General features: G+C 51.6%; 1 protein-coding gene across 1 annotated transcript in view; it reads right to left on the bottom strand.

The window, feature by feature from the left end:
* The window catches only part of MORN1 (MORN repeat containing 1), a 67767-nt gene that overhangs the window by 36189 nt on the left and 4870 nt on the right, over window positions 1-26708 (bottom strand). Inside the window, exons 4-10 of the mRNA XM_008577350.1 lie at window positions 26599-26676; window positions 25499-25597; window positions 24773-24883; window positions 23362-23452; window positions 22519-22606; window positions 10283-10379; window positions 8970-9080 (exon numbers count right to left, since the gene is read on the bottom strand). Coding sequence (XP_008575572.1) covers window positions 8970-9080; window positions 10283-10379; window positions 22519-22606; window positions 23362-23452; window positions 24773-24883; window positions 25499-25597; window positions 26599-26676 — 675 coding nt within the window. The remainder of the gene's footprint in view (window positions 1-8969; window positions 9081-10282; window positions 10380-22518; window positions 22607-23361; window positions 23453-24772; window positions 24884-25498; window positions 25598-26598; window positions 26677-26708) is intronic.

Raw genomic sequence — 26708 nt, 5'->3', positions numbered from 1 at the left:
AGTCAAGGGTTAAGATCCCCTTACCGGTCATCTTTAAAACCAACCAAACAAACAAAACGTTCAATGTGGTTTTATTGACTTCCGAATCAAGATAGAGTAAATGGGACTGATTTACCCTCCTATTTAAAACTACCAAAAAAGCAGACAAAGTATAATGAAACATGGTTTTCAAGATACTGGACATCAGGCAACTAAGGGCAGTGATCTCCGAAAGACAGGAAACTAATGGCATAGACTCCATAATTGCCCAGGTGCTGGCTTGAGAGAATGTACAAGACTAGGTGCAGAGAGGGGAACTGAGGCAGAGCCCAGCAAACTCTTGCAGTTAAGGGAAAAGAGCTGAGACTCTGGGGGCAATATGCCACACAGAGTTCTGGAGTTCAAAGGACAGATTAGCAAAGAGGAGAGAGAAGCTTAGAGAGAGGACCCTGGGGGTCTGCAGGAGGCCCCACAAGTGTTCAGCAGAGCACAGGTCAGCAGCACACACGTGTGAGGAAATAGTTAGAGGGATTAGGGCTTGGGGCTCACATAGGACTAAGAGTGGTGTTGTTTCTCCATCATCCAGGCTGAAAAGACTAAGAAGTCACAGGAAACTTGGTAGGGTTTTCAGAAGGGTCTTGCATCAGTAATGGGAGAATAACTGGTCTTAGATGGAGCTCTCCTCTACACCTAACAAATCATAAAAGCAAGATCTGAAAGGATTATACTGTCTCCAACCATCTCAACTGTACCCCAGAACAAAGCTCAAGAATATTTATAGGAATACGAAAATACCCAGTGCCCAACTAGGTAAAATTTACCGTGTCTGGCATCCAATAAAAGATTACCAGGCATGCAAGGAATGCAGGAGAGTATTGCCCATAATGAGAAAAATCAATTGATTGAAACTGACACAGATATTAGAATCAGCAATAAAGAACATTTAAAAAGTTATTATTGGGCCAAGCCCATGGCGCACTTGGGAGAGTGCGGCGCTGGGAGTGCAGCGACACTCCCGTCGCGGGTTCGGATCCTATATAGGGATGACCGGTGCACTCACAGCGCTCACTGGCTGAGCACGGTGCGGCCGATCTCAAAAACGACAAAAAATAAAATAAATAAATAAAATAAAATAAAAAGTTATTATTACAACAGAATTCCATGTGTTCAAAAGAAAGAAGAGGCATAGAAGATACAAAAAAGAACAAAGTTGAACTTACAGAGATTAACATTACAGTGTGTGAAGTGAAGACTACACTGGGTGTGATCCACAACAGACTGGAATTGTAGAAGAAAAGATTTGTGAACTTGAAGATACAGCTACAAAAACCACCCAAAATGAAACACTGAGAGAAAAAAGAATAAAAAAAAAAAAAAAGGAAGGCAAAAAAATAAAGGAAGGAAGAGAGAAGGAAGGAAAGGAATCAGTGAATAATGGGACAACTTCAAGTAGCCTAATATGAGGGGTCTTCAAAAAGTTCATGGAAAGGTTCACATTATCTTTTAATTTCACTTTTTTTTTTGTCTTTTTCGTGACGGGTAAGGGGATCGCAACCCTTGGTGTGGTGTCGCCCACACCACGCTCAGCCAGTGAGCACACCGGCCATTCCTATGTAGGATCCGAACCCGCGGCGGGAGTGTCGCTGCGCTACCAGCACTGCACTCTCTTGAGTGCGCCATGGGCTCGGCCCTAATTTCACTTTTTTACAAACTTTTAAAAGTACCCTCATATGTGGGTAACAGATAGGAGAGGCTATGACAGAAAAATTGTTGGAAGAAACAATGGCTGAAAAATTTCCACGCGACACTGAGGGTTGCGATCCGTTGCCAGTCACGAAAAAAGACAAAAAAAAAAAAAAAATTTCCAAATTTGATGAAAACTGTAAACCTACAGATGCAAGAAGCTCAGTGAACCCTGAACAAGAAACACAAAGCAAACAAAACCACGTCACATCTTAATCAAATAGCTCAAACCAGTAATAAGGAGAAAACCTTAAAAGCAGCCAGGGAAAAGACATGTTTGTATGGAGAAATAAAGATAAGGATGACAGCAGATTCCTTGTCAGAAACAATGTAAACAAGAAGACAGTGGAGCTACATCTCTAAAGTACTGAAAGATAAACTAGAATTGTATATCTGGGAAACATATCTACCAAAATGAAAGTAAAGTCAAGATATTTCCAGACATACAGAAGCTAAAAGAGTTTACCAACAGCAAATCTGTACTACAAAAAATGTTAAAGATTAAGTCCTTCAGGCAGAAGGAAAGTGAACCAGATGGAAATCTGGGTCTACAGGAAGGAATGAGAAAAACCAGAAATGGTCATTATGTGGGTAAATAGATGATATTTTTTTCTCTTTATTAAATACTTGTTCAAAGATAACTGGTCATTTATACAAAAATAACAACAATGTGTTATGAAGTTTATTACATATATGAATGTAAAATGTGTGAAAACAATATATAAACATTGGGAGTGGAGAAAAGCAGTATACTATTGCAAAGTCCTTATATTATACATGAAGTAGTATGGTATTGCCTGAAAGTAACTAAGTTAAATATATGTATTATACACTTTTTTTTTTTTTTACTGACCGGTAACAGGATCACAACCCTCGGTGTCGTGCCTGTACCGGGGACCGGCAACGGAATCGCAACCCTCGGTGTTGCGCCTGCACCACGCTCAGCCAGTGAGCAGGAACCGGTCTCCACATGGGATCTGAACCCTTGGCGGGAGCGCCGCCGCGCTCCCAAGCAGCGCACTCTCCAGTGCGCCACCGGGCCAGCCCATATGTATTATACACTTTAAGTCAACTCTTCAAATAACAAAACAAAGAATTATAATTAATAAGCCAACAGAGAAGATAAAATCACAAAAAGTAATCAATCCAAAAAAGATAAAAATAGAGTGTAAAGGGAAAAAACATCTGGGCAAAAAAAAGAAAAAAAGTAAAATGGTATGTTTGAACCTGCTATGTCAATAATCACGTTCAAGGTGAATGGTATAAATGCTTCAGGTAAAAGGTAGAGATTGTTAGGTTGAAGATAAAAGACCCAACAATGTGTTGCCTACAAAAAGCACAACTTAAATATACACAGATAGGTTAAAAGTAAAAGGGTGGATAAAGACACACCATGTTACACTAGTCAAAAGAAAGTGAGGGCCGGCCCAGTGGCGCACTGCTACCGTGCACTGCTTGGGAGCGCGGCGGCGCTCCGCCGAGGGTTCAGATCCCACATACAGACCGGTTCCTGCTCACTGAGCAAGGTGCGGGCACAACACCGATGGTTGCGATTCCGTTGCCGGTCCCGGTCCGGTACGGGTGCGACACTGAGGGTTGCGATCCGTTGCCGGACACGAAAAAAGACAAAAAGGAAAAAAAAAAAAAAAAGAAAGTGAAAGCAAGTATATGTGTATTGCTATCACAGAAAGTAGATGTTACAGTAAAGACTATTACCAGGGATAAAGAAGGTAATTTCATAATTATGAGGGGTCAATTAAGTAAATGACATAAAAATCCTAAATGTTAATGCCTCTAATAACAAAGCTTCAAAATACATGAAGCAAAATTGATAGAAATGAAAGCAGAAATAGAAAAACCCACAATTATAGTCAGAGATTTCAATATACCACTCTCAATAATTGATAGAACAAGCAGACAAAAAATCAGCAAGGATATAGTAAACTTAAACAGCATTAATCATCAAAAAATTGACCTGATTGACATTTATAGACTATTCTACCCAAAACAGCATTCATATTCTTCACAAGTGCACACAAAACGTTTGCCAAAATAGACCATATATTGGGTCATAAAAGAAGTCTGAATAAATTTTAAATAATTTAATACATACAAAATATGGCCCTAGCCACATGGAATTAAGTTAGAATTCAATAACAGAAAGATTTCTGGAAAATCCTAAATAATTCATGGGTCAAAAAATAAATCAAAAGGGAAATCAGAAAGTATTTTGAACTGAATGAAAATGAAAACACAACATATCAAAATTTGCAGGATGCAGCTAAAGCAGTACTTAGGAGAAAATTTATAGCAATAAACTTCAATATTATAAAATAAATAACCGTACGTTCCACCTTAAGTAATTAGAAAAAGGAGAGCAAATTAAATCTAAAGTAAACAGAAGCAGGGAAATAATAAGAGCAAAATAGAAATTAAAATACAAAATAGAAAAACAGTTAGAAATCAATGATACTAAAAGCTGGTTGTTTTTCAGTGCAATTGATAACCTCCAGCCAGACTCGTCAGGAAAAAGAGAAAGAAGACATCAACAATACATATTAGGAACAAGAGAGGTGATATCATTAACGGGAGGATAAGGGAATATTAGGAACAAACTTATGCCAAAAAATTAAACAACTTAGATAAAATGAACAAGTATTCCTTGAGAGATACAAAATACTAAAGCTCACTCAAAAAGAAATAGATAACCTAAATAGCCCTATAACTATTAAAGAAATTGGCTTACTAGTAAAAATCTTCCTGCAAAGAAAACTCCAGGTCCAGATAAGCTTTGTATTGAATTCTATGAAACATTTAAGAGAAAAAATAATACCAATTCAACACAAAATTTTCCAGAAAATTGAAAACAGGAGAATTTTTTCCAACTCATTCTATAAGGTCAGCATTACCTTGATACCAAAATCAGACAAAGACCTTATAAGAAAAGAAGTTTGAGACCAATATCCTGCTGAACGGAGATGCAGAAATTCTACACAAAATTTTAGTGAATAGAAGCCAAGATAATTCACCAGGGAAAGAACAGTCTTTTTTTTCCCTTTTTGTCTTTTTTCGTGTCCGGCAACGGATCGCAACCCTCAGTGTCGCGCCTGTACCGGACCGGGACCGGCAATGGGATCACAACCCTCGGTGCTGTGCCCACACCTTGCTCAGCCAGTGAGTGGGAACCGGTCTGTATGTGGGATCCGAACCCTCGGTGGGAGCGCCACCGCGCTCCCAAGCGGCGCACTGTAGCAGTGCGCCACCGGGCCGGCCCCAGAACAGTCTTTTTAACAAATGGTATGGGGACAACTGGATCCACATGCAAAGAACATAGCCAGACCCCTACCTCACACCATGCACAAAGATGAACTCCAAATGGATCATGGCCCTAAACATAATAGCCAACAAAATAAAATTCTTAAAAGAAAACATAAAAAGAAATCCTCATGACCCTGGGATAGGCAAAGTCTTCTTAGATATGACACCCAAAGTAGCAAATTGAAAAACAGACAAATTGGGCTACAGCAAAATATAAAACCTGTGTTTCAATAGACACCATCAAGAGACTGTAAGACAGGCCACAAAATGTGAGAAGATATTTGCAAATCTGATTTCTAAGAGATTTGTCATCAGAATATATAAATAACTCTTAATAAGTCATAATAAAAAGATAAGTAATCCAATTTTTTTTTTCTTTCCCTTTTTGTCTTTTTTCGTGACCGGCAATGGGATCGCAACCCTCGGTGCTGCGCCCGCACCTCACTCACTGAGCGGCCGGTCTGTACATGGGATCCGAACCCTCGGCGGGAGCGCTGCCGTGCTCTCAAGCAGCGCACTGTAGCAGTGCGCCACCAGGCCGGCCCTAAGTAATCCAATTTTTAAAAAGCCAAAGCATCTGAATAGATGTTTCTACAAGAAAGATACACAAATGGCCAATGAGCACATGAAAAGGTGTTCCACATCATTAGCCTTGCAAATCAAAGCCACAATAAGACACCACTTCACATCCCCAGAGATGGCTACATCGGAAGGACAGATAATAACAAGAGCTGACGAGGACGTGGAGCGACTGGAGCCTCCGTTCATGCTGGTGGTGATGTGAAACAGTGTGACTGAGAGCAGGAAAGAAAACACATTCAGACTGAACAAGAAGAAGTAAAACTGTGCTTATTTACATACAACATGATCCTGTCTATAGAGAATCCTAAGGAATCCTCAGAAGAACTAGCAGAACTGATAAATGTGGAGTTCAGCAGAGTGAGAGGATATAAGATCGATATGTAAAAATCGATTGTAGTCTAGAAGTTTCTGAAATGAAGTTAGGAAAATTCCATTCACAATAGTATAAAAGGAATATAACAAATAAACTTATCCATAATTAGTGACAATTATATTTAATAAAAATTATAATTAAATATCTAATGAATTATTAATTATTATTAATAGACTTAACAAATATGTGCAAGACTTGTATCCCGAAAATAATGAAACACTGGTGAGAGAAAGTGAAGATCTACATAAACGGAGTGACGGTTTTGTGTTCATGAACTGGCAGACAGCGTGAAGACGGCAGTTCTCCCCAGGGATCCAGCGCAACCCCCATCAAAACCCCAACAGGCTTTGTTATTGCTGTTACAGAAATGGACATGCTGGTCCTAAAGTGTATATGGGAATGCAAAGGTCCCAGAATAGCCAAAACGATTTTGAAGAAGAACAAAATTGGAGGACTCTCCAATTTCAGAATGTACTAACAGCTACACTAATCAAGACAATGTGGTTCTGGCATAGACATATGAGGTCAGACACATCAATCAATGGAATAGAAGTGACAGTCCAGGGCCGGCCCCGTGGCTCACTCGGGAGAGTGTGGCGCTGGTAGTGCTGAGGCCACAGGTTTGGATCCTATACAGGGATGGCCGGTGTGCTCATGGGCTGAGCGTGGTGCTGACAACACCGTGCCGAGGGTTACGATAAAAAAAACCAGAAGTGACAGTCCAGACATAAATCCTCACCCTTATGGTTAACTGACTTTCGACCAACTTGCCCAGGCAATTTGATGGGGAAGGACAGTCTTTTCAACAGTGCTGGGAGAACTGGACATCCACATGCATAAAAGGTGAATTTAGATCTTTATCTTATCCATAAAAATTGACCCCAAATGGATCACAGCTCTAACTGTAAGAGCTAAAACTATAAAACTTCTAGAAGAAAATAGGAGAAAATCTTTGTGAACTTGGGTTAGGCAAAGAATTCTTAGATACAGTACCAAAACCATGACCCATAAAAGAAGACTTCATCAAAATTAAAAACTTTTGCTATTCAAAAGACAGCATTGACGGGCCAGTCCCGTGGCTCACTCGGGAGAGTGCAGCGCTGGTAGCGCTGAGGCCGCGGGTTCGGATCCTATATGGGGATGGCCGGTGCGCTCACTGGCTGAGCGTGGTGCAGACAGCACCGAGCCATGGGTTATGATCCCCTTACCGGTCAAACAAACAAACAAAAAAGATAGCATTGAGAAAATAAAAAAACTACAGACTGAAAGAAAACATTTCCAAAGATATATCTGATAAAGGACTTGTATCCAGAATACATAAAGCACTCATAAAAAAAAGACAAACAACCCAATTTTTAAAAAATGGGTAAAATATTTGAACAGACATTTCTCCAAAGAAGATATACAGATAACCAGTAGGCACACGAAAAGCTGCTCAGCATCACTAATCATTAGGGAAACGTGAGTCGAAACCACAAGGAGACACCACTTCACACCCACACGATGGCTCCCACCCACAGGACGGAGAAGCACGTGGGGAACAGCCTCGCACACCGCTAGTGGACGGCAAAATGCTGCAGCCATTTCGGAAAACAGTTTGGCAGTTTCTTTAAAAGTTTAAACATGAGTCTATCCTATGATCCGGTAACTCCGCTCATAGGTACATACCCAGGAGAAATGAAAACATGTTCACAAAATCACTTGCACAAATGCTCACTGGCACTCCTCATAGTAGCCCCAAGTGCAAGCCTCTCAAATGCCCATCAGCTGATGAACAGGGGAGAGGATGCGGCCTGTCACAACACCGGAACAGCATTCCCCGGCACACGCCGCAGCAGGGACGGGCCTCAGAAACAGGACGCAGGTGGGAGAAGAGAGCGAAAGACCCCCGCTGCATCCCTACGTGTACATGGAATGCCCAGAAAAGGCAAATGGACAGACAGAAAGCGAGCGGGTAGCTGCCAGGGGTCTTTCTGGGGTGACAGAAGTGTCCAAAAGGCAACCGCAGTGCGTGTTGGCTGCCCACATCTATACCCTTGTTCAAAATCATTGAATTACTTCCTACAGATTAATTTTATGGTATGTAAATGATGCCTCGATCACGTTGTTAAAGTAAGCTCATTGTGACTAGATACATGTGACAGAGGCCACACATCACGGCTCCTCATTAAAGCAGGTGCACTCAGTGAACTGCTGTGTACTCAGTGTCTTGGGCACGCTCCCTGCCTTGACTGGGACCTCTGCACAGTCCAGCTCATGGGATGGGAAGGGCTTTGGGATGTCAGCTGGTACCTCCTTCTGCATTGTGGCAGGGGGATTAGGTTACCTAAAAGGGAAACTGTAAATCTGTCCTTCCTTGATGACCCCAAAAAGGACAATGAGAAGCCCTCCCCTTTCCCAGCTCAGCCACTGCCCTGCCCTGACCTGCTCAGCCAGGCCCACAGCGTCTCACCATCCTCCGCATTCTGCATGACGAGCTGACCGCAGGTGAGGCAGGGCCTGCACATGCACTCCACACACGCACACACATCACACACACACGCCCTTGGATCACACGCACACACACACACACACACACACACACGTGCACATGCACATGCACACACAGTTGCCCCCACCAGCTGGAGGGCTTTTTTTTATTTTAAAGATGACCGGTAAGGGGATCTCAACCCTTGGCTTGGTGTTGTCAGCACCACGCTCACCCAGTGAGCCAACCGGCCATCCCGATATAGGATCCAAACCCGTGGCCTTGGTGTTATCAGCACCACACTCTCCCGAGTGAGCCACGGGCCGGCCCTTGGAGGGCTTGTCTGACCACTGCCCCTTCCACAAAGCTCTGGCAGCAGGGACTTAGGCAGAGTCACCTCTGTGCATCAGGGGCCACCCCAGCCCCTTTCTGCACCGTCCCTGCAGGATAGACCCGATGCCTGTTTATCTGTTGGGAAAGTTAGGTCGTTGTCCCGGAGAAGCTTACCGATGGCAACTTCCCCATTGTCCTGCCATAGCTGAACGTTCACCGTGAAGGCAGATCCTTGCACCACTTCCATTACCTCAGGACCTAAAATCACCATCCTCGTGGCTCGCGCTGGAAGAGAGCAGAGCACGGCTTTAGGTGGTGGTTGGGATGGCCATGCCACGGCTTGCACCAGAAGCAAGAGCCCAGGCATCGTCCTCTCCTGCCTGATTGGAGGGGCTCCTGAGGGACACCCCCAGAGCTGTGGGCCTTCCCAGTGCAGCACAGAGGAAGGGGCTTGGTGTGACAGTTGCCAGCAAAGCACATGCCTGGAAAGGCTCAAATCTCCATACGAGCCACCGTTTGGAGAAGTGTCTGGGCAATAATTAAAACAGATCATCACCCCTGTCGGGAAGGCCAGCTGTAATAATTTAGAACAATCTATCTCAGAACTGGATTGATTGTATGACATAGACACAAAGGTCCACCGAGTGTTGAAGTGCAGTGAGCAGCACAGCAGTCCTCAGGTTTGTATGCACATGGAATGTTCTGGCACGTCTTCCACCGATGGGACTCAGGGCCCGCACTCCCTGCATCTGAGTCAGTGCCCTGCTGGATGCGGGGCTGCTGGGAGTGGGTCTGGCAAGGGTGGTCAAGGCCGCCCTGTCCACTAGGACCTGTGGGGCGTTGCTGTGGTCTGGGCAGCTGGAGATGGCATTTCTACACAGTGTCCCACTGCCCCCAACTCCCCCATATCCAGTGAACTATGGCAAAGCACAGCAGAGGGGCTTTAAAAGCAAATGCTGGGAAGAGGCTAAGGATTTCAGGGAACTTGAACCACAGGCCACCGTGGTCATGTCACAGTGTAGAGAGCTTGGGGGAGCCAGATGGAGGCCACTTGGGGGGCAGTGCAGCCATGACCAGGCTACCCAGATGTTCAGGCCCCCATGGCTGGGAGGACTCTGTGGCTGGGATGTCCCCATGGCTGGGATGTTCCTGTGGCTGGAAGGCCCCTGTCGCTGGGAGACCCCCACGGCTGGGATGTCCCCATGGTTGGGAGGTCCTGTGGCTGGGACCCTGTCCACAGCAGGAACACTTGAATCCAAGGTCTGCCTCAGGACCTCTGCATGTTCAGAAGCCCTTCTGAGATTAAATTAGGACACATTTTTTCTGAAAGGGCATAGGACTTTAGATTCTGCTTCATCCCAGCCCCTCCCTGACATGCTCCTGGTCCAACACCTCCCATGTTACTGCCCGAGGTCAGGGCCACCTGAGAGAGACATGACCCCTACAATGGACCTCAAAAGGTCCACAGGTAGGCCAGGGACACCTACCCACTGGGTGGCCATTGATCCACAGCCCGCAGTAGACGACCCCTGAACTGTGGGCCAGGCTGCCCAGTCCACTGAAGACATCGCCGTGCCACTGTCCCTGCAGAGAGAACAGCACGGCCTTAGACGGGGTGGCCACGGGGACTCAGCAGGTCCCCGCACAGCACCGCAGCTCCCTGAGGCTCCTGCGGGGGCCAGGGACCAAGGGCTGCTAGAATGTGGTTACATTGTCCTGAGGTCCACAGCCTTCCTCTGGTGGTGGGAAATTACATTTTATTAGAATGCAGACCAGTTTGCTTTGCAAATATACTCCCCTTTGAATTTTAACGATGCCAAGAAGTACAGGAACAATGGCACCACACACAAAATGCAAACGAAACGCCGTCTCGACGGGCACGCTTTCAGCACAGACCCTAATGCAGAGATGCAGCGTTTGTGCGGTGGCGGGTCACAAGGAGGCCTGAACCTCCAATAATGTACTGCAATAGCGTTACATTAGCTGCCACGATTGTGCTGTTACCCAGTTCATTTACAAATGAAAAGGCCCATTAAAAAACACAGTTTGAACACATGCTCCTGCACACTGGAGGGAAGACCTGCTCACTCCACACCCCAGCTCTGCCTCCTCATAACAAGCTTGGCTTTCTAACCATCCACAAAACAAAGAGTGGAAAAATAATGTGAAATAGCAGGAAGTTTATTTTCCTGGAAAATTTCAAGGTCATAATGGTATTTTATTTGACTATGAATTACTTCTATTAGAAGAGAAATTAACCAGAGGCACGACCGGGCTCCAGTCACTCTTCTGCAGAAATCGATTGGCTCTGGCTGCCCTGCTCTGCCCTCCTGGAGTGTCCTTCCCAGTGGACAGTGCTGCTTTCTGTCCCAGGCCTCTCCAGGACCTCGGACCCCTGGGACACGCACCACGGACTTGGGGAAGAAACCCAGGACACTAAAGGAAGCGCAGCTGAGGGTCAGGGGCCTGAGAGTGGCAATAGACCAAGGAGAAGTAGATGGGGCGGACCCCTGGGACACGCACCACGGACTTGGGGAAGAAACCCAGGACACTAAAGGAAGCGCAGGTGAGGGTCAGGGGCCTGAGAGTGGCAATAGACCAAGGAGAAGTAGATGGGGAAGAGCGCTGTCAGGCCTGCAGGGGAGGCCACAGCTGTGCACAGACCAGGGCCCAGGCAGACGGCCCAGAAGGCTGCAGCCCTAAGGGGCTTGGACACCCCAAAGCCTGGGAAAAAAAGAGCTTTCCACATGCAGTTTGGAACACACGGCCACTGTGCACGAGAGGCTTGGGGAGATGAATTGCGTTGAGAGAGGGCAGTCTGGAGAGGAAGCTCCAGGTCCAGGCCACGTCAGCAGAGGGCAGGCGGCTCACAGCTGCTGGCCCCCAGCACAGCTCCTGCCTGCAGACCAGAGACAATGAGAGACAACTGGGAACTTGTGTGGGCACTTAGCAGCAGTGATGAAACGACAGCTCCCAACTTCAGGAGAGGCCGGGCTGCCCCAGGTGGGCAGATGCACGGCTGGCCATCCTGGCACAGGCCCTTTTGGGATTTAGACGGGGCCCTTACCCCTGAGAGTCACCCACGTCACCCCTGTGGGAGGTTTTCGTGGGCCACAAGGGCAGTCTCAACCCTGCAGCAGAGAACCTGAGATCTGAGCCCAGTGCTGAAACTTGCACCTCCCTGAGGCCATGTGCAGATGCATTCCTGGAATGCTCAGCAGCCAGCAGTCGGTGGACATCGTCCTGTTCCACCCACCATGCCATTGCCCTGGTCTCCCTGGTCTCCCCTTGCCCAAAGTCCTCTGGTGAGAGGAGCTGTGGTTCATTATGCCCGCTGGGAGCCCTGAGCAAGACACCACCTGCACTTACAATACAGTCCTTTCCTGTCTGTGCAGGTCATGTCCTGCAGACATGGACACGAGGTCCCCAGAGCCAGGCCACGAGCCAAGGCCCCAGGTTCTGGGATTTGGAGGCCTGGAATTGGCTCCAGAGCTCACAGGCTGCACTGACCATTGCCCAGTGCAACCTGGGAGCTGTACCATTTGGAGGCCTGGAGGTGCCCCACGCCTGCACATGGGACCTCACCTCGGTCCCTGAAGCCCCAGCCTTTGCATTTCATTGGCACCTCCCTAGTGGCCTTCCTGTCTCCTTCCTGGGACCGTCATCCTCGCTTCTAGTCTTGTTCATATTGGGATACTTCTGCAGGGGGACAACAGCTCACCTGCTGGGCTCTTGATACACACTCCTCAATGCCACTGGGAGGCTCCACTCAGCACGTGGCCAAAAGGCACTTCCCATGGTCCTGGGACCCACATCACAGTCCGTAATGAGAATGGTGATTTCTCTTCTCTATTCACCCTTCCCACCCACTCTGCCCACCTGAAAGCACTAGAAAGAAGGAACGTGGGGCCGCAGGGGCAGGTCTGGGCACAGGTGACCACGTGCTTGTCCATGAACTCAGACACATGCAGGTTCTTACATGTACAGAGTTGCAGAGAGGGCTGCGCAGCCTGTGTCTGCATCCACGTGTGATGCGTGGCCAGGGCTTGCTGTGGAGGCGCTGCCAGTCCTCACCCGCAGTCTTCACCACCGTTATTGGGGTGGGCGTCTGCTCAGTTGCACCCCTGGGATCCGAGCCCACATGACGGTTCTGGGGGGCCGGACACTCATGACTTTAATGCAGCGCTGGATCGGCGCGGATATGCATGAGAGAGCAGGGCCACGAGTCCACAGCGTAGTCTTGTCTAATGGATGTTGTAAATCAACGTGTGAACCTTCTGTCATCTCTGTCAGGTGACGTGCACCTGAACAAATACGTATTAATGTCTCCACCCAGGGTGTCAGGGAAGGCTCTGCACCATACCTGCAGATGACACCCTTGTACGGTGGCCCTGCGGTCACAGCACAGCACCTGAGGGGGAGGCTGGGGGAGGGCTGGCCCGACTCGGGAGCCGGGAGCCCTGGAGAAGCCACTTCCCACCTGGACTCGGGCTCCTTGGTGTCCAGGGACCACCCAGCCATGATGCCCAGCATGGGGGTCCTACGTGTAGGAGCCGCAGTCACAGGGAGGCTGGAGACCAGGGACAGCGGTTTACACAAACTCCCGGGGTGGATGCCAACTGCTCCCCTTTCTCCTCCCTGTCCAACCACGAACTGTGCCCAGGTGAGGTCGTGTGTGTGTGGGGGGACATGGCCAGCAGAAGAAGGGCCATGAGCAGCCCACATCCACACCCAAAACAAAGATTGAGGTGAACAGGGGCTCCCACACAGGGAAGTGGCCACGCAGGATGACGGTGGAGCACCTCAGGTCCTGAGGGTGACACTGGCACTGGGGCTGGTGGGGGATGGGCTGGGCATGGCTGGGCCCTCCCATCCCTGCCCTGCTTTGCCCCTGGCTGCAGACCACATTCATGACATGGCCGGGGCCCCGGTGGGCTGTCTTCTTAACTCATGGTGGCCGAGGCTGAGCACCTCCAGCTCCCGAGCGCACCAGGACCCTGGCATGTCGGGTAACATCCTCGTTGATACTCTGACAAGCACAGAGTTGCTTGTGGTGACAGGGACTCCTTTAGCGCCATCCTATGAGTGAATCGTCTGAGTAAACGGGAAGAAATAAGTGCTTGACTCCTTTTTCACTGCAGGAAGTGCTTTCCGTTATCGGTGCTGGTTTTCTTTCTATGCATCACTGGAAGTGCCTCCGTGGCTGCGACGTCCCCAGCACAGGCTGACTTTCCATCTGGGTCGGAAGCCCACCCGCCCCTGGCATCATCGGGCATTTCTCTGCCTCTGGCCCTCTTAGGGATGCCAGGGTCTGGCTAACCATGCCAGGAAGAGCCCAGTGGGTGGGGGGTGAATGACAGGGGCTCCAGGCTGTTTTTCCCAGTGTTGGATTCAATGTATTTACAGCCTGGGGGAAATAACTCTCCCTCACTCTTGCCAAACCTTAGATCTGAGGCAGGTGAGGTCACGGCTTCGTGCATTAGGCGGGGGGATCTGGGGACCAGCCGCCCAGTCCCCCTGGCCATGTCACACATCAGGAGCCAGCCCTGACCCTCCTGCCTGGGCCCTGCGACTGTTGAGGGAGCTGGGGACTCCAGCTGGCAGGGATGGGCTGCCCAGGGCATGCTGGTGGGATGGCTGCTCCTCCCTTTCGGTCCACGAGGACAGGCTGTTCCCCTCTCTTAACAGTTAACAGCAGGGTCTGGAGGGTGCTGCCCTTGACCTCCTTGATCCAGGTCGTAAGTTCCTCAGATTTCAGAGTGTGACTGTGAGGAGCTGCTCTCACATCCATTGGCATCTGAGCCCAGAGAGAGCAGCGGGCCCTGCACCAGTGCAGCCCTAAAGGTTCCAGCGTGGCTCCAGCAGCCAGACGCCACACGCCTGCCCCAGGGTGGTGAGGGTCAATGCGGAGGGAGCTAGCCGACTTACCTAAAGGCCACCACTGGGCACATACACTCAAATGCCCCAAATTCTTCTCACGGTTCTTCTGTGTTTAATGCACCCCTGTGGTCACCAGCCCCACCTTCCTGGCCCGAGGACAGCGGGCATGGGGACTTGGATGGCTGCAGAGCCCTGTCTTCATCTGCCCTGTGATGTGAAGGCCCCTGTGCCCCTCTGGGCCAGCATTCCTGCAGACGCCCAGGTAAGGAGAGGGGAGGCTGGGGATCGCCAGCAGGAGAAGACGCCCATATGGCTGCCACCTGCTCTGTGTGGTAAGCAGGTGCACCAAACAGCAGGTCTCCTTTGGGAAAGCCAACACGTGAGGTGCAGCCAACACTCGGGTTGCTGCCCCAGGGACCACACCACCGCTGACAGGGTAGAGACGCTCTGACGTGCGAACACACACTGCTTCATCAAACACCGTGAGCCGGCTCCTGCTCCACCGCGCCATCCTCTTCTCCATGGTGCGCGGTTTCGGGCTCCCACTGAGGATTCCCCACAGGATGCTGCTCTGTGGTGGCATCACCTGGCCCTCCCACATCCCAGGGAGGTCAATTCAGCAAAATGCAAACAGGAACACTGAGGACAAAGCCAGCAAGGAACCTCAGAGGCTGCCGGGGGGGAGGGGGATGCTCTCAGGCCCCACGACGGACCTGTTTCAACTACTTGTCACCAAACTTGACCGTGTGGTTTCAGTCACTATAGAAGGGGAAACATTTTTGGCTTTGGGATACACCGGTTTTTTTTTTCTGACAGAAGAAGCTAGAACACATTGATTTTCAGAAGAAATTTTTTTCTAGAACTAATTTTTAAAAAATAACCTTTAAAGCTCTGCATTGAGGAATACTGGCCACAGGCAGGATGAAAGGTTTGCAAGACACAGCGGCTGCAAGGACAGAGAATTCCCAGCCTCCAGACACAGGATGCATTCCCTGGAGGTCTCTGCACAGTCCCGAGCATGCCTTCGGGAACTGCTGATTTCCCCTGGAACGTCTCTTTCCCCGAGGATGGATCTTTTCTACTGGACCAGAGAATCTGGGTGGGGGTAAGGGATGGCCCAGGGCAGACTCTGATGTCAATAAAAGGCTGACACCGAAAACGACACCTGTGGAAAGACTCCCGACTTTCCAGTCTTGTCAGAAAGTAAAATTACCTCGGAATAAATGAAAAGCACACTGGTGGTGTGAACAGGGGAAAGCCTGCGTCTGCTCTGCTCCCACAGCACAGTCGTCAACACAGACTTCTGTGACTGGGTGTGTGGGGTTTCCTCCCACACCGAGCAAGCGATCAGTTCTGTGCAGACACCACCTGGGTGTCCTCTTAATTCAAATCTGTTTAGACGCTATCTGGAGATAGTGTCAGATCCCACAAGTTAAGGGCTCAGTTCTCAAGACTGCCCCTACTTTAGATGCCAGTCACAAGTCTAGGCCTCTGGAACTTCTGACCAACCAGCGGTATATCGGGGTTCCCACAACGCTCCCCTCCTCCTCCAGTTTGATTAATTTGCTGGACTGGCTCATAGAACTCAGGGAAACACATTTACCAGTTAGTTACAAAGTATATGACAAAGGATACAGATGAAGAGACACACGGGTGAGGTATGGGGGAGGGGCACGGAGGCACCACCCTCCAGGAACCTCCACCTGGTTGGCTGTCTGGAATCTCTCTGCACCCAGGCCTCTTGGGTTTTCATGGAGGCTTCATTACATAGGCACGGTTGACTAAATCACTGGCAACTGGTGATCATCTTAACCTTCAACCCCTCTCCCCTCCCTGGAGGTCCCAACCCTCTAAGCCTGCCTTGGTCTTTCCTGTGACCAGCCCCCATCCTGAACCTATCTAGTAGCTGCCAGTTGTCAACTCATTAGCATACGGAAAGACGTCATTTTGGAGATTCTAAGGATTTTAGGCGTTGTATGCCAGGAAACAGGGATGAAGACCAAACAGATGTTTCGCAATATCACATGGCGGGTCTGTGGTGGGAAAGGAGAGTGCAGCCTTCTGGAGCCAACTCAGCATAGAAGGAGGACAGGGAAGCTGCGTGGGGGACTTCACCAGGGAGAAGTCACAAGTCCAGACCCACCTGTGCACAGGAACTCCACGCAGCATGCAGTGAACAGCCTTCATGGGCGGGGCACCCAGGACAAGGGCGGCTGTAAGTGCTGGTGGCCCCGCCAAAGGGAACGAGGGTAACGTCAAAAAGACGGAGCGCCCAGACCACCACAGAAGTGACAAACCGAGCACGGAGCGAACACTGCGACTGCGAGGTTCGGGGTGGGCTAGTTACTGTATTTGACATTCGAGGTGGCTCACACTCATTCGGAGGGCCACAAGAAAACACGCAGAAAGTAACAAGTCTTGGCGAGGACGTGGAGAAACTGGGACCTCTTGCACTGCTGGTGGGATGGAAAATGGTGCGGCCGCTGTGGAAAACAGCCTGGCAGTTTAAAAAGTTAAACGTGGAATTACCACATGGTCCAACAATTCCACTCCTGGGTACATACCCAAACAGACATTTTCCCACCCAAGTTCACAGCAGCATTATTCACAATAGCTAAAAGCGAGAGGCAGCCCAACTGTCCGTGGACAGATGAGGGATGAACAGTGGAAGGCTGCTCAGCCGTAAAAAGGAAATCCTGACACCCGCTACCACAGGTCGAACCTCGAGGACATACGCTCAGTGAAATACGCCAGATACAAAAGGACAGATACTGTGATTCCACTCATATGAGTTCCCTACACCGTAGCCAAAATCATAGAGAGAAAGTAGAGCGGTGGGTGCCAGGGGCTGGGAGGGGATGCGGGGTTGGTGTTTAATGGGGACAGAGACTCAGTTTGAGAAGATGAAGAATTCTGGAGGTGGGTGGGGGTGACGGCTTCACAACAGTGTGAATGTGCTCAACGCCACTGGATGGTGCTCTGAAAAATGGTTAAAATGGCAACTTTCATATCATGTATATTTCACACAATAAAATTTTTTTAAAGAAGGCTAAACACTCGACTGGCGTCAACACTGGGAATGACTGTGCCCACACGCGAACCCTGTCAGATGCACAGCCCACCTGCCCTCTTTGGCCACTGGCGCCTCTCCCGCCTGATGCCTTCGCTGGTGACGGTTCACATGGAAGTTGGAGGCCAAGGAGGCGTTGGCGCAACAGAGCCCAGCGCTGAGGCTGGGAGCAGAAGATGGTGGTCAGCAGAGCTCGTGGGAGCCGCGCTGAGACCCTCTGCCTCTCCTCATTAATGACGAGCAAGGTGACAGACTTGGTAATTGTCTTTCTGGCACCAGCAAAAAACCTCTTGTTGCCTCTGAAGTGTGGTCTGGCGTCGCAGGTGAGCGCTACGTCTGAGGTCGTCCCATGGGCCCAGTCCTGGTCCCGACGCAGCCCGAGAGGCCCGGGCTGTCCTCTTGGCTTCAGGAGCCCTTCTCCATTCTCTGTCCACACTGGTCTAGGAAGGAGACATGCTTTTGTTTGATCACACCACAGCTGGCTTCAGACGATCGCTGCAGGGAGCGTGCAATTCAGTGACTGTGCTGTGTAGACGTGGGTCCTCTGGTCACTCCAGCCTGTCACACCACAGCTGGCTTCAGACGATCGCTGCAGGGAGCGTGCAATTCAGTGACTGTGCTGTCCTCTGGTCACTCCAGCCTATGGCTGCAGACGTGGGTCCTCTGGTCACTCCAGCCTGTGGCTGCAGATGTGAGCAGCTGCTTCAGTCCACACCTTCACTTGTCGACGTGGCCTAGAGTGCCCAGGTCCGAGGCCAAACCCAGCACAGAGGCCCAGGTGCTGCCCACCTGGGACACCACCCACCCAGGACACCACCCACCTGTGACACTGTGCCCAGGACACCCTGCCCCAGGTGCGCGCCGGGCTCCAGCTCCAGGGCCACGTGTTCAGACAGCACTCAGGGCCATGGCCTGCCGTGGGTGTGCAGACACAGCCTTGAGAAATGGTGCACAGATGGGCCCCAGATGGGCTCGAGCTGGGGTCAAGCACAGCGTTGAGCCTGAGTCCCTCAGAAGAGTGGGGTTGCCAAGCAGCAGGAGATGTGGTGACATAGGGATGGAGCAAAGACCTTTGAATAAATTCTCTGCAAAACTTGCTGTGAAATTCAAGGCTTCAGCACCAGGAGGAAAGACTGTCCCAATGAGAAGGCAACCCCAAGTAGATCAGACCTCCTGTCCTTGGGCCGGGAAGCCAGGGAGTTGCACTGGGAGGCTGCTTCCCCGGGAAGGCGCTCGGTGGTGACAGCATGTCGTTAGGATCTGCAGTCCCAGGCATTTCCTATTCAAACCCCTGCCCCCAAATTGTTGGGTGGGAGCTAACCATCTCTAGCTCTGGGGAGAAGACGCCTCTTCCACGGGGCCCCAGGGCCAGGCACGGGAGCCGTCAGCAGGGCTGGGCTGCCCCCTGGTGGAGACGCCATGGGCACTGCATTGTGTCAGCTGGGAGGCGGAAGGTGATGCATTCCCTGGTCCTGCCCCTCTGGGCAGGGCCACGATGTTCAGGCTTCAGAAGTGGGGGTACCGCAGGGGGCCCAACAGTGCTCAGACCACCAGGAAAGAGAAGATCACACACAGAGAAGATCTGGTGGCGGCCAGGGGACCTGTGGGACTGAATAGCGTCTGGGGACAGGGCTGTGCAGGGATGGGGGATAGGGGGAGGACAAAGACTTTTGTCATTTTGTGGAACTTGTCTCCCCAAGCCCTGCCCAGGCCGGTGGTGGGCATGGAACCCTTTGCCACAGCTGGGCTGACACTCCCACACTGAATGAGTCTCCTCTGAATCTCAAGGAAGGTAAGGATTGGTGTGTGGACTGGGGGTCCCATGCTGAGGCCAGAACACCTGGGGCCAAGTGCTACTCTGTCACATCCTGGTTGGAAGGCCACCCCAGGGCCTGCGAGTTCCTCCTGCACCGGGGTAGTTAGCTTCTTGCAGAAGAGCTCCTGCCATGTGCGCCCTGGGGTGCTTCCCCGCACCCAGCGGCTGCAGCCACGCCCTCTGCGGAGGCCTGGGCCTCAGGAGGGCTGAGCTCTTCCTCGTTCCAGAGGTCTGTTCTCTGCGGCCGTTGCTTTAATTTTCACATGAGGATCCTGGCAAGGATGTGCCCTGAACTGACGGGTAATTCTGCAACCCACATGGTTAGACGTTGCCTCTCTCCTCTCTCAGCAGCGTCAGCCCTGAGGCCACAAGGAACGAAGGTGCGTCAGGGTTCCCATGGCACTCCTCTGACCCCCTGGCTGTGACTTGAGCTGAGTGTTGGAAGGCCTAACCCTGGCGTTTCCTCCTGCTGGTGCTGCAGGATGCCGAGGTGAGCCCCCGCGCTAGCTGCGGTGGTCACACAGGGCAGCACCCACACCTTCACAACAGCACAGGGGATGGCCCGATGCGTTGCGAGGCCACTGCACACATGGGTGGCCGGCCTCCCACCTCTCACTGGCAAGCTCGGCCCTGTAGTCAGGCACAAGGACACTCCCGCCCCCCGCCCCAGGCCCATCTTTGAGGGGCTGCCTCTGGGACAACCCTCGCATTCGCTGTTCCCGTATTTCTTCTTTTATCCCTTTCAGTCATTAGCCACCTTTTCCTAGTTAAGAATTCTTTCCATTAAATTTTCCCCGTTGAAGTCACTGGTGTGGTGTATGTCTCCTGACTGCATCTGGAGCATGTCCCACTGTCCATCCGACACTCAGGCCAAAAATCCAGGCGGTGTCTCGATTCTTGTCTTGCTTCAGCCTTGACATCCAATCTGCCGATAAGTCTGGCAACTCTACCTTCAAACATCCTGGGTTTGCTCTTTGCACCCTCCTGCAGGCCTCCGCAGCCTTCTTCTGAAAGACAGCAGCACCCCCCTCCGCTCCACATAAGAGCCAGAGGGACCTTTCAGACAAGAGGCCAGCCCCTCATTGCCTCCCAAACAACTGCTCTGTGACCCCAAGGGCCCACGAGCTGGCCCTGCCTGGATCCCTGGCCTCGACTTCTCTCCACCCCCTTCACGCCATGCTCTGAGCCTCTGCCCGCGCTCTGCCCGCTGCTTGGAGTGCCCTTTGGTCCCCAAGTGGCCACTCCTCCTCATCACTCAGGCCTCAGCTCAGACAGCTACATTTCTGAGAGGCCTTCCCTGCCAACCCAACGGGTCTGGTGCTCTATTAACTTTATTTCTATTTTATTTACTTTTTGGCGGCTGGCTGGTATGGGGATCTGAACCTGTGACCTTTGTGTCACAGGGCTGTGTTCTACCCAACCGAGCTAACCCACCAGCCTCTGGCCCAGTGCTCTGAACATCCAGCTGTGTCCTCACAGGATGACAGGAACTGCCTGGGACACTAATTTGTGCTCTGTTTGGCTGTTGGCTCTGGGCACACAGGTCAGTGTCCAGTAAAAAAAAAAAATGAGGGATTTTGAGGGCCTGAAAAAGTCTTCCTATATGCCTAAATGTCCTCTGCCTACCTTCTAAGAGCCTGACATCCACTGTTAAAGCCCCAGGAGAGGGGGCACCTGTTGCAGAGACCAGGTGAATGAGGGCCGCAGCCTTGCTCATGAGGGGAGAAGGGGGTACTGTCACCTGCTCCCCACTTATCAAGGGGCCACCCTGACCCTAGGGCATTCCTCATTGAAATGCTTCACAGAGCAAGACCCATATCCTCCAAGAGGTGAATCTCATTTCCACAATGCGACAGGGTCATGGTCATTGGGTGGTTCCAGGAATCAGAAGAGCTGGATGCAAAGGCAGTGGGGCCAGGCATCAGCTGCGTCCCGGGAACTGAGTTACCCTCTTTGAGCCTCAGTTTTCTCATCAGTAAGACGGGAAGAGTCACAGTTTCTTCCTCACGGGTCTGCAGGAGACCACAATATGCCACCCCTCAGAGGCCTCTTTGGCCTAAGGATTACTTCCAGCAGGTTACTTGAGAAAAACTGCAGACACAGGAGAAGCTCTGAAAACAGAAACATCCCTTTTGTAAGAGAAACATATGTCTATAAAGAAACTCATTTGTGAGGGCGTCTCCTCTCTGGCCCGGGAAGAGAGGGTGAGAAGCTCTGAAAACAGAAACATCCCTTTTGTAAGAGAAACATATGTCTATAAAGAAACTCGTTTGTGAGGGCGTCTCCTCTCTGGCCCGGGAAGAGAGTGCGGGCTCTAAATCACTGGCGACCTGTCAACAGAGGCGGCACAGACTGAAAGCCGTGTCACACTGTACCAGTTCACCTGCTTTGCCTGGGCACCTTCCATTATCGGCTCCCAACTCCCTTCTTTGACTGGTTCGGCTGAAAAAGGTACGTGAGGCCCGAACTCAGAGCCCTTCTGAGGTGTGCTCATTTCGCCAGGCGTTGCCCATGCACACGCGAGGCACACGCGAGGCGCATGCGAGGCACATGCGCGGCACACGCGCAGCACACGCTGCTCACGGCTGCTTAGAACTCAGAGCCCTTCTGAGGTGTGCTCATTTCGCCAGGCGTTGCCCATGCACACGCGAGGCGCACGCGAGGCACATGCGCGGCACACGCGCAGCACACGCGCAGCACACGCTGCTCACGGCTGCTTGCTTCCTCTGTGAACCTGGCTTTCGGTTCCACCCCACCGAGAACCGTGAAGGGTAGAGGGAAACGTGTCTCCCCCACAGGCTGTCAAGGGAAGTGGAGGGCGGTAGGTGGAGAGGCTGCCCCCGCGTCTGCCACTGTGAGGACGCTGGCAGGGCGAGGCTCACTCAAGTGCCTGCAGCCCCCAGCCCGGCCGCAGACCCCCTCTGTGGAGACAGCAGTGCGAGTGCCTTTCTGGATACCTCGTATGTAGAGCCGTCAGCACAGCGCAGTATCCCGTGTCCCTGACGCTGGTCCCGAATCCAGTCACCTTCGTACTTGTCACTGTTCCTAGGGACATGAGTGCAGAGGCCGCCTTAGCCCGCAAAAGCAGGTGGCAACAGTGACTCAGACTGGCTTCTGTGACTGCTGTGGACCGCCAGCCGGGCTCAGCACGCACCACCGGGACCGAGGCAAAAATAGGCCCTGAACAGATGGCCCCAAGAGCTCCTGCGTTGCCAGGGGCTGGTGACAGGCGGCCGGTTCTGGTGGCAGTGGGGACGTGTCTGCCCGCCTGCCCCCACCCTTCATGGCAGGACCTGCTTTCTGGTGAATGCTGGCCCTGCTCAGGACGTGCTCAGCTCCTGCTACTCAAAATGGGAAACGATAAAGGAGAAGAAACAGAGCATGTGCATGTCCCTGTGGCAGACGTCGCCTGTGAGAATCCCCTCGACAATCAGAGCACAGGCGAAGACGTCGGACACGGGCCTGCAGGGGAGGGGCTCTGCTGGCTGGAGGCGTCCTGTCATCCTTGTTCAAGCCTGGACCAGCCCCTGCACTCCACTGTCTTACCAGCCTGACTCTCCCACAGGTTTTTTGGTGGGGGAAAGGGGGTTGATGTTTTTTCTACTAAATACACAATCAATTTCAATAAATAAGGGAGAAATTACAGAAAAACACCAAAAATACAGAATGTTCTTACATGATTGGGCACTGGAGGGGGGTATCCCAGCAGAGGCTGGAACTGGGGGGGTTTCTACAGTCAGTCCCACCCACACTCCCAGTCCCCCCTGCTGGTGGCCACCGCCTCCAAGGTGCATACTCACTTGAAGAGCATCTGCCCCCAGCCATGCCTTTTGTTGTTGTGGAATGAACCCTGGTACACTTGTCCCTCCTGGTCCACCAGGACCCCGTGTCCTGGCAAAGGAACCCAAAGAGACGGACTTTGTCCTGTGCCTCCAGCCAGGGATGGACCCACTCCCAGCCCCTCCCGCCTGCCAGAAAGAACTTCACCCACAACCCCTCCATCTGCCCCTCCATGGAGGAGAGGGTGCTGGCAAGGGGGTGCATTCAGGAAGAGGCTGGGGCTCAGCAGCCCCTCTCGGAGCCAGACTGTCCTTCTAGGCTGGGCTACACAGAGGCCCTGGGACTGTCCCATGCTGCCCGGGATGGGAATGGCATGTGTGATTAGGGACAGTGCTGGGGCCACTGCCAGGGTAGCCCGTGGGGTCTGTGAATGTGGCCCCTGGATCCAGATCTCAAAGGCTGGGGATGGGGGGAGACGCTATTGAAGGGAGCTCCTCAGCCCCAGCATTCAAGAACGAAAATGCTCTGCTGTCTGGTTGGGATAACACTGCTGTGCAATTAATGTCTAATGGCATGTTTGCTTTTAGGTTTTCAAGAACCTCCCTTGCTCCTGCTTCCTAGCGAGAAAAGAGATGCTTGGCCTGAATTACCCACTCAAACTATGTTCAACTAAAAGGCCAGAGAAAAAATGGACAACATGGCTTCATTAAATTGTGTTGTATTCAGATTTTGGACAATTCAGAAATTCAAGGACACTTCTACTTCTTAATGCTAAGCAGACTGGAAGAAGAAAGGAAGTCGCATCTACAGGTGCAGGTGTTATAACTGGCTCAACCTGTTCCCGGTGTGGTGTTCTTACAGCCGCTGTGGCTCTGCTGCCTCCGGGCTGGGGCAGGGCCACGTGCCGGCTCCTGTCCTGCTGAACGGAGGAGTCCACTCCCCCCGAATCTCGCCTCCTGACTTGTGCTGGCCACAGAACATGGGGAAGTGACCGAGCTGTGGCCTCTCAAGGCCCTGCAGCTTCTCCCCCTGTGGAGGTCCTGAGACTGCCGGGCCTGTCAGAGCTGCTGTGGCTGCAGCCATGTAAGTGACCCCTATGAGATCACAGCCCACCCAGCAGAGCCAGGCCAAATGGCTGACCCCAGGATCAAATAAGGAACCAAAAAAAGGGAGGCCGTTGACGCACTCAGCTGCGTGTTCTCTTATGCAGCGTGGATACCCAAGCACCACAGGACACAGCAGCACGCGCAGTGCCCGAGGTGCTGTCTGCTCTGGACAAGGCCTAGTGGGGGAGAGGGCGCGACCCCCCACCCCCACCTTCCTTCCCAGCTACCGCAGTCGTTCTCAAACCTGAGCGGAATCAGATTCTATGCTTCCCCCAGAGCCCCCTGCCCGGCGGTCAGCACCGACAAGTCCCCAGGGGTGTCAGACCTTCCTTCATGCCATGGGAGACTGCCCCTTCGTAATATCCACCAGCTTTGTACTTCATGACTCCATGTCCTTGAGGCTCTCCCAGAACGAACTGTCCTGAGTAGGTGTTTCCTGGGTGCAGATCAGAAGAAGTGGGAAAAGAGGTGGCTCAGTGTCAGAGCTGTTTCCTGCATCCCCAGCGTGATGACCAGTGGTGGCTGCAGGTACCACTTCAGAGTGAATGGCAGCATCTCTTTGGTCTGGTTAATGAGGACAAAGGTCTCCCAGGGTGGCAGTCTGCGGGGTGAGCCTTCTCCCCGGGCTCTTTAAAAACCAACTGAAAGCTGAGCCTGAGAACCCACCACCCGTCTGCCTGTGAGAGTCTGAGGTTCCTGCAGACACCCCAGCACAACTGGCGTGGAGCAGTTTTCTCATCTGAAGACACAATGTAGCTGAAATAACTTTAAATAAAAAAGGAAACAATATAATTTCGGATTGATACATCTTTATCCCATCACAGAGTTTACGGGAAGCCAGAGTTGCTTGGATAGCTGAGCATAGAACCTCGACCAGGGGCCTCATGGGCATAAGGCCAGCCTGGCATGCTGCTGTTGTGAGACACATTAGGGGAACCAGGGACCCCTTGTTTACACACAGAGCCTTCTGTGTCCAGAAGCGAAGGACCAACGGAGGCCTGGGATGGTTTATGAAAAAGGAGATGACATGGCACCCATCTCCAGAGCTAACCTGACCAGGCCCAGTGCCGGCAGCCTTCTCCTGTGATCTCTCCATCCACAAACTCGCCTTCGTAGTAACTTCCATCTTTAAACAGCAGCTTCCCACGACCTGGTAAAAGAAATAGTAAAGTGAAGTCAAACAGCAGTTGGGAGTGAGGCTAATGAGCCCACGTGTGGTCTGGCTTACACAAACTCGCCTTCGTAGTAACTTCCATCTTTAAACAGCAGCTTCCCACGACCTGGTAAAAAAAATAGTAAAGTGAAGTCAAACAGCAGTTGGGAGTGAGGCTAATGAGCCCACGTGTGGTCTGGCTTGTTTCCGAGTGAAGAGCTTGGCTTCAAAATTCTCCGCTTCTTGTATTTGGCTCCATCACTTGACTTATGCGTATGGGCTCCTTGCAACCTCACCCGCGTACTCCACTTTCATTAAAAAAAAGTTTTCAAAACATCCCTGAGACATCCCTGAGCACCTGCTTTCTTGGTCACACGACTACAGAAGAATGAAAAGTGCAGAGGAGACACTGTCCCCAACCTCCTCAGAGGGGACACTCCGATCACGGCGCCTCTGTCACCGTGAGGACAGAGGAGAGAAGGTCTGGAGAACACACCAAAACACCGAAGAACACCTTTTAAAAAGGGGGAACGACCCTCTCCAGGCCAGGCTGGGACGACAGCGTGTTAAATATGAGCCTTCATGCCCAGCCTGGATGAAGGGAATCCTGGATATTAACACAAAAATGCGGAGCCTCTGTGTAGTAAACACACTCAATAAAAGTTAAAAGGTTAAAAGCACAGAATGCTCTGACAGTCAGCGCGTACGAGAAAATGCCAGAAGAACAAACCTACAGCGGACAAACGCGGGGAGAATACGTGGGCAGGATCCACCAAAGGCCGTGAAGCCGCGCGAGCGTAGACGCCGGAGCGTCCAGACCCCGGGAGGGTCGCCGCTGTCGCCGGGGAGCGCGCGGAGGGTGGCCCAGGCGGCTCCTAATTCAGACTTTCTTTGCACTGGGAATATCCGGTGAAGACGCGCTAGAGCTCCAGGGAGGTATTTCCAGGCTGCAGCCCCGGGACCGCCCGCCCAGCCTTGCCCCGGCGCGGGCTCCTCACCGTGTTTCCGTCCTCCCTTCCGCTCTCCTTCGTATCGAAAGAACGAGTTCGGGCTCACGTCGGGGCGCGGCCACGGCGCTGACCCCGGCAGACACCCGGGGCGGGGGCCG

Source organism: Galeopterus variegatus, unplaced genomic scaffold (assembly GCF_000696425.1).
Source record: "Galeopterus variegatus unplaced genomic scaffold, G_variegatus-3.0.2 Scaffold1497, whole genome shotgun sequence".
Lineage (NCBI taxonomy): Eukaryota > Metazoa > Chordata > Mammalia > Dermoptera > Cynocephalidae > Galeopterus > Galeopterus variegatus.
The sequence above is the reverse complement of the archived record's forward strand: the minus strand, read 5'-3'. Positions and strand labels throughout refer to the sequence as shown.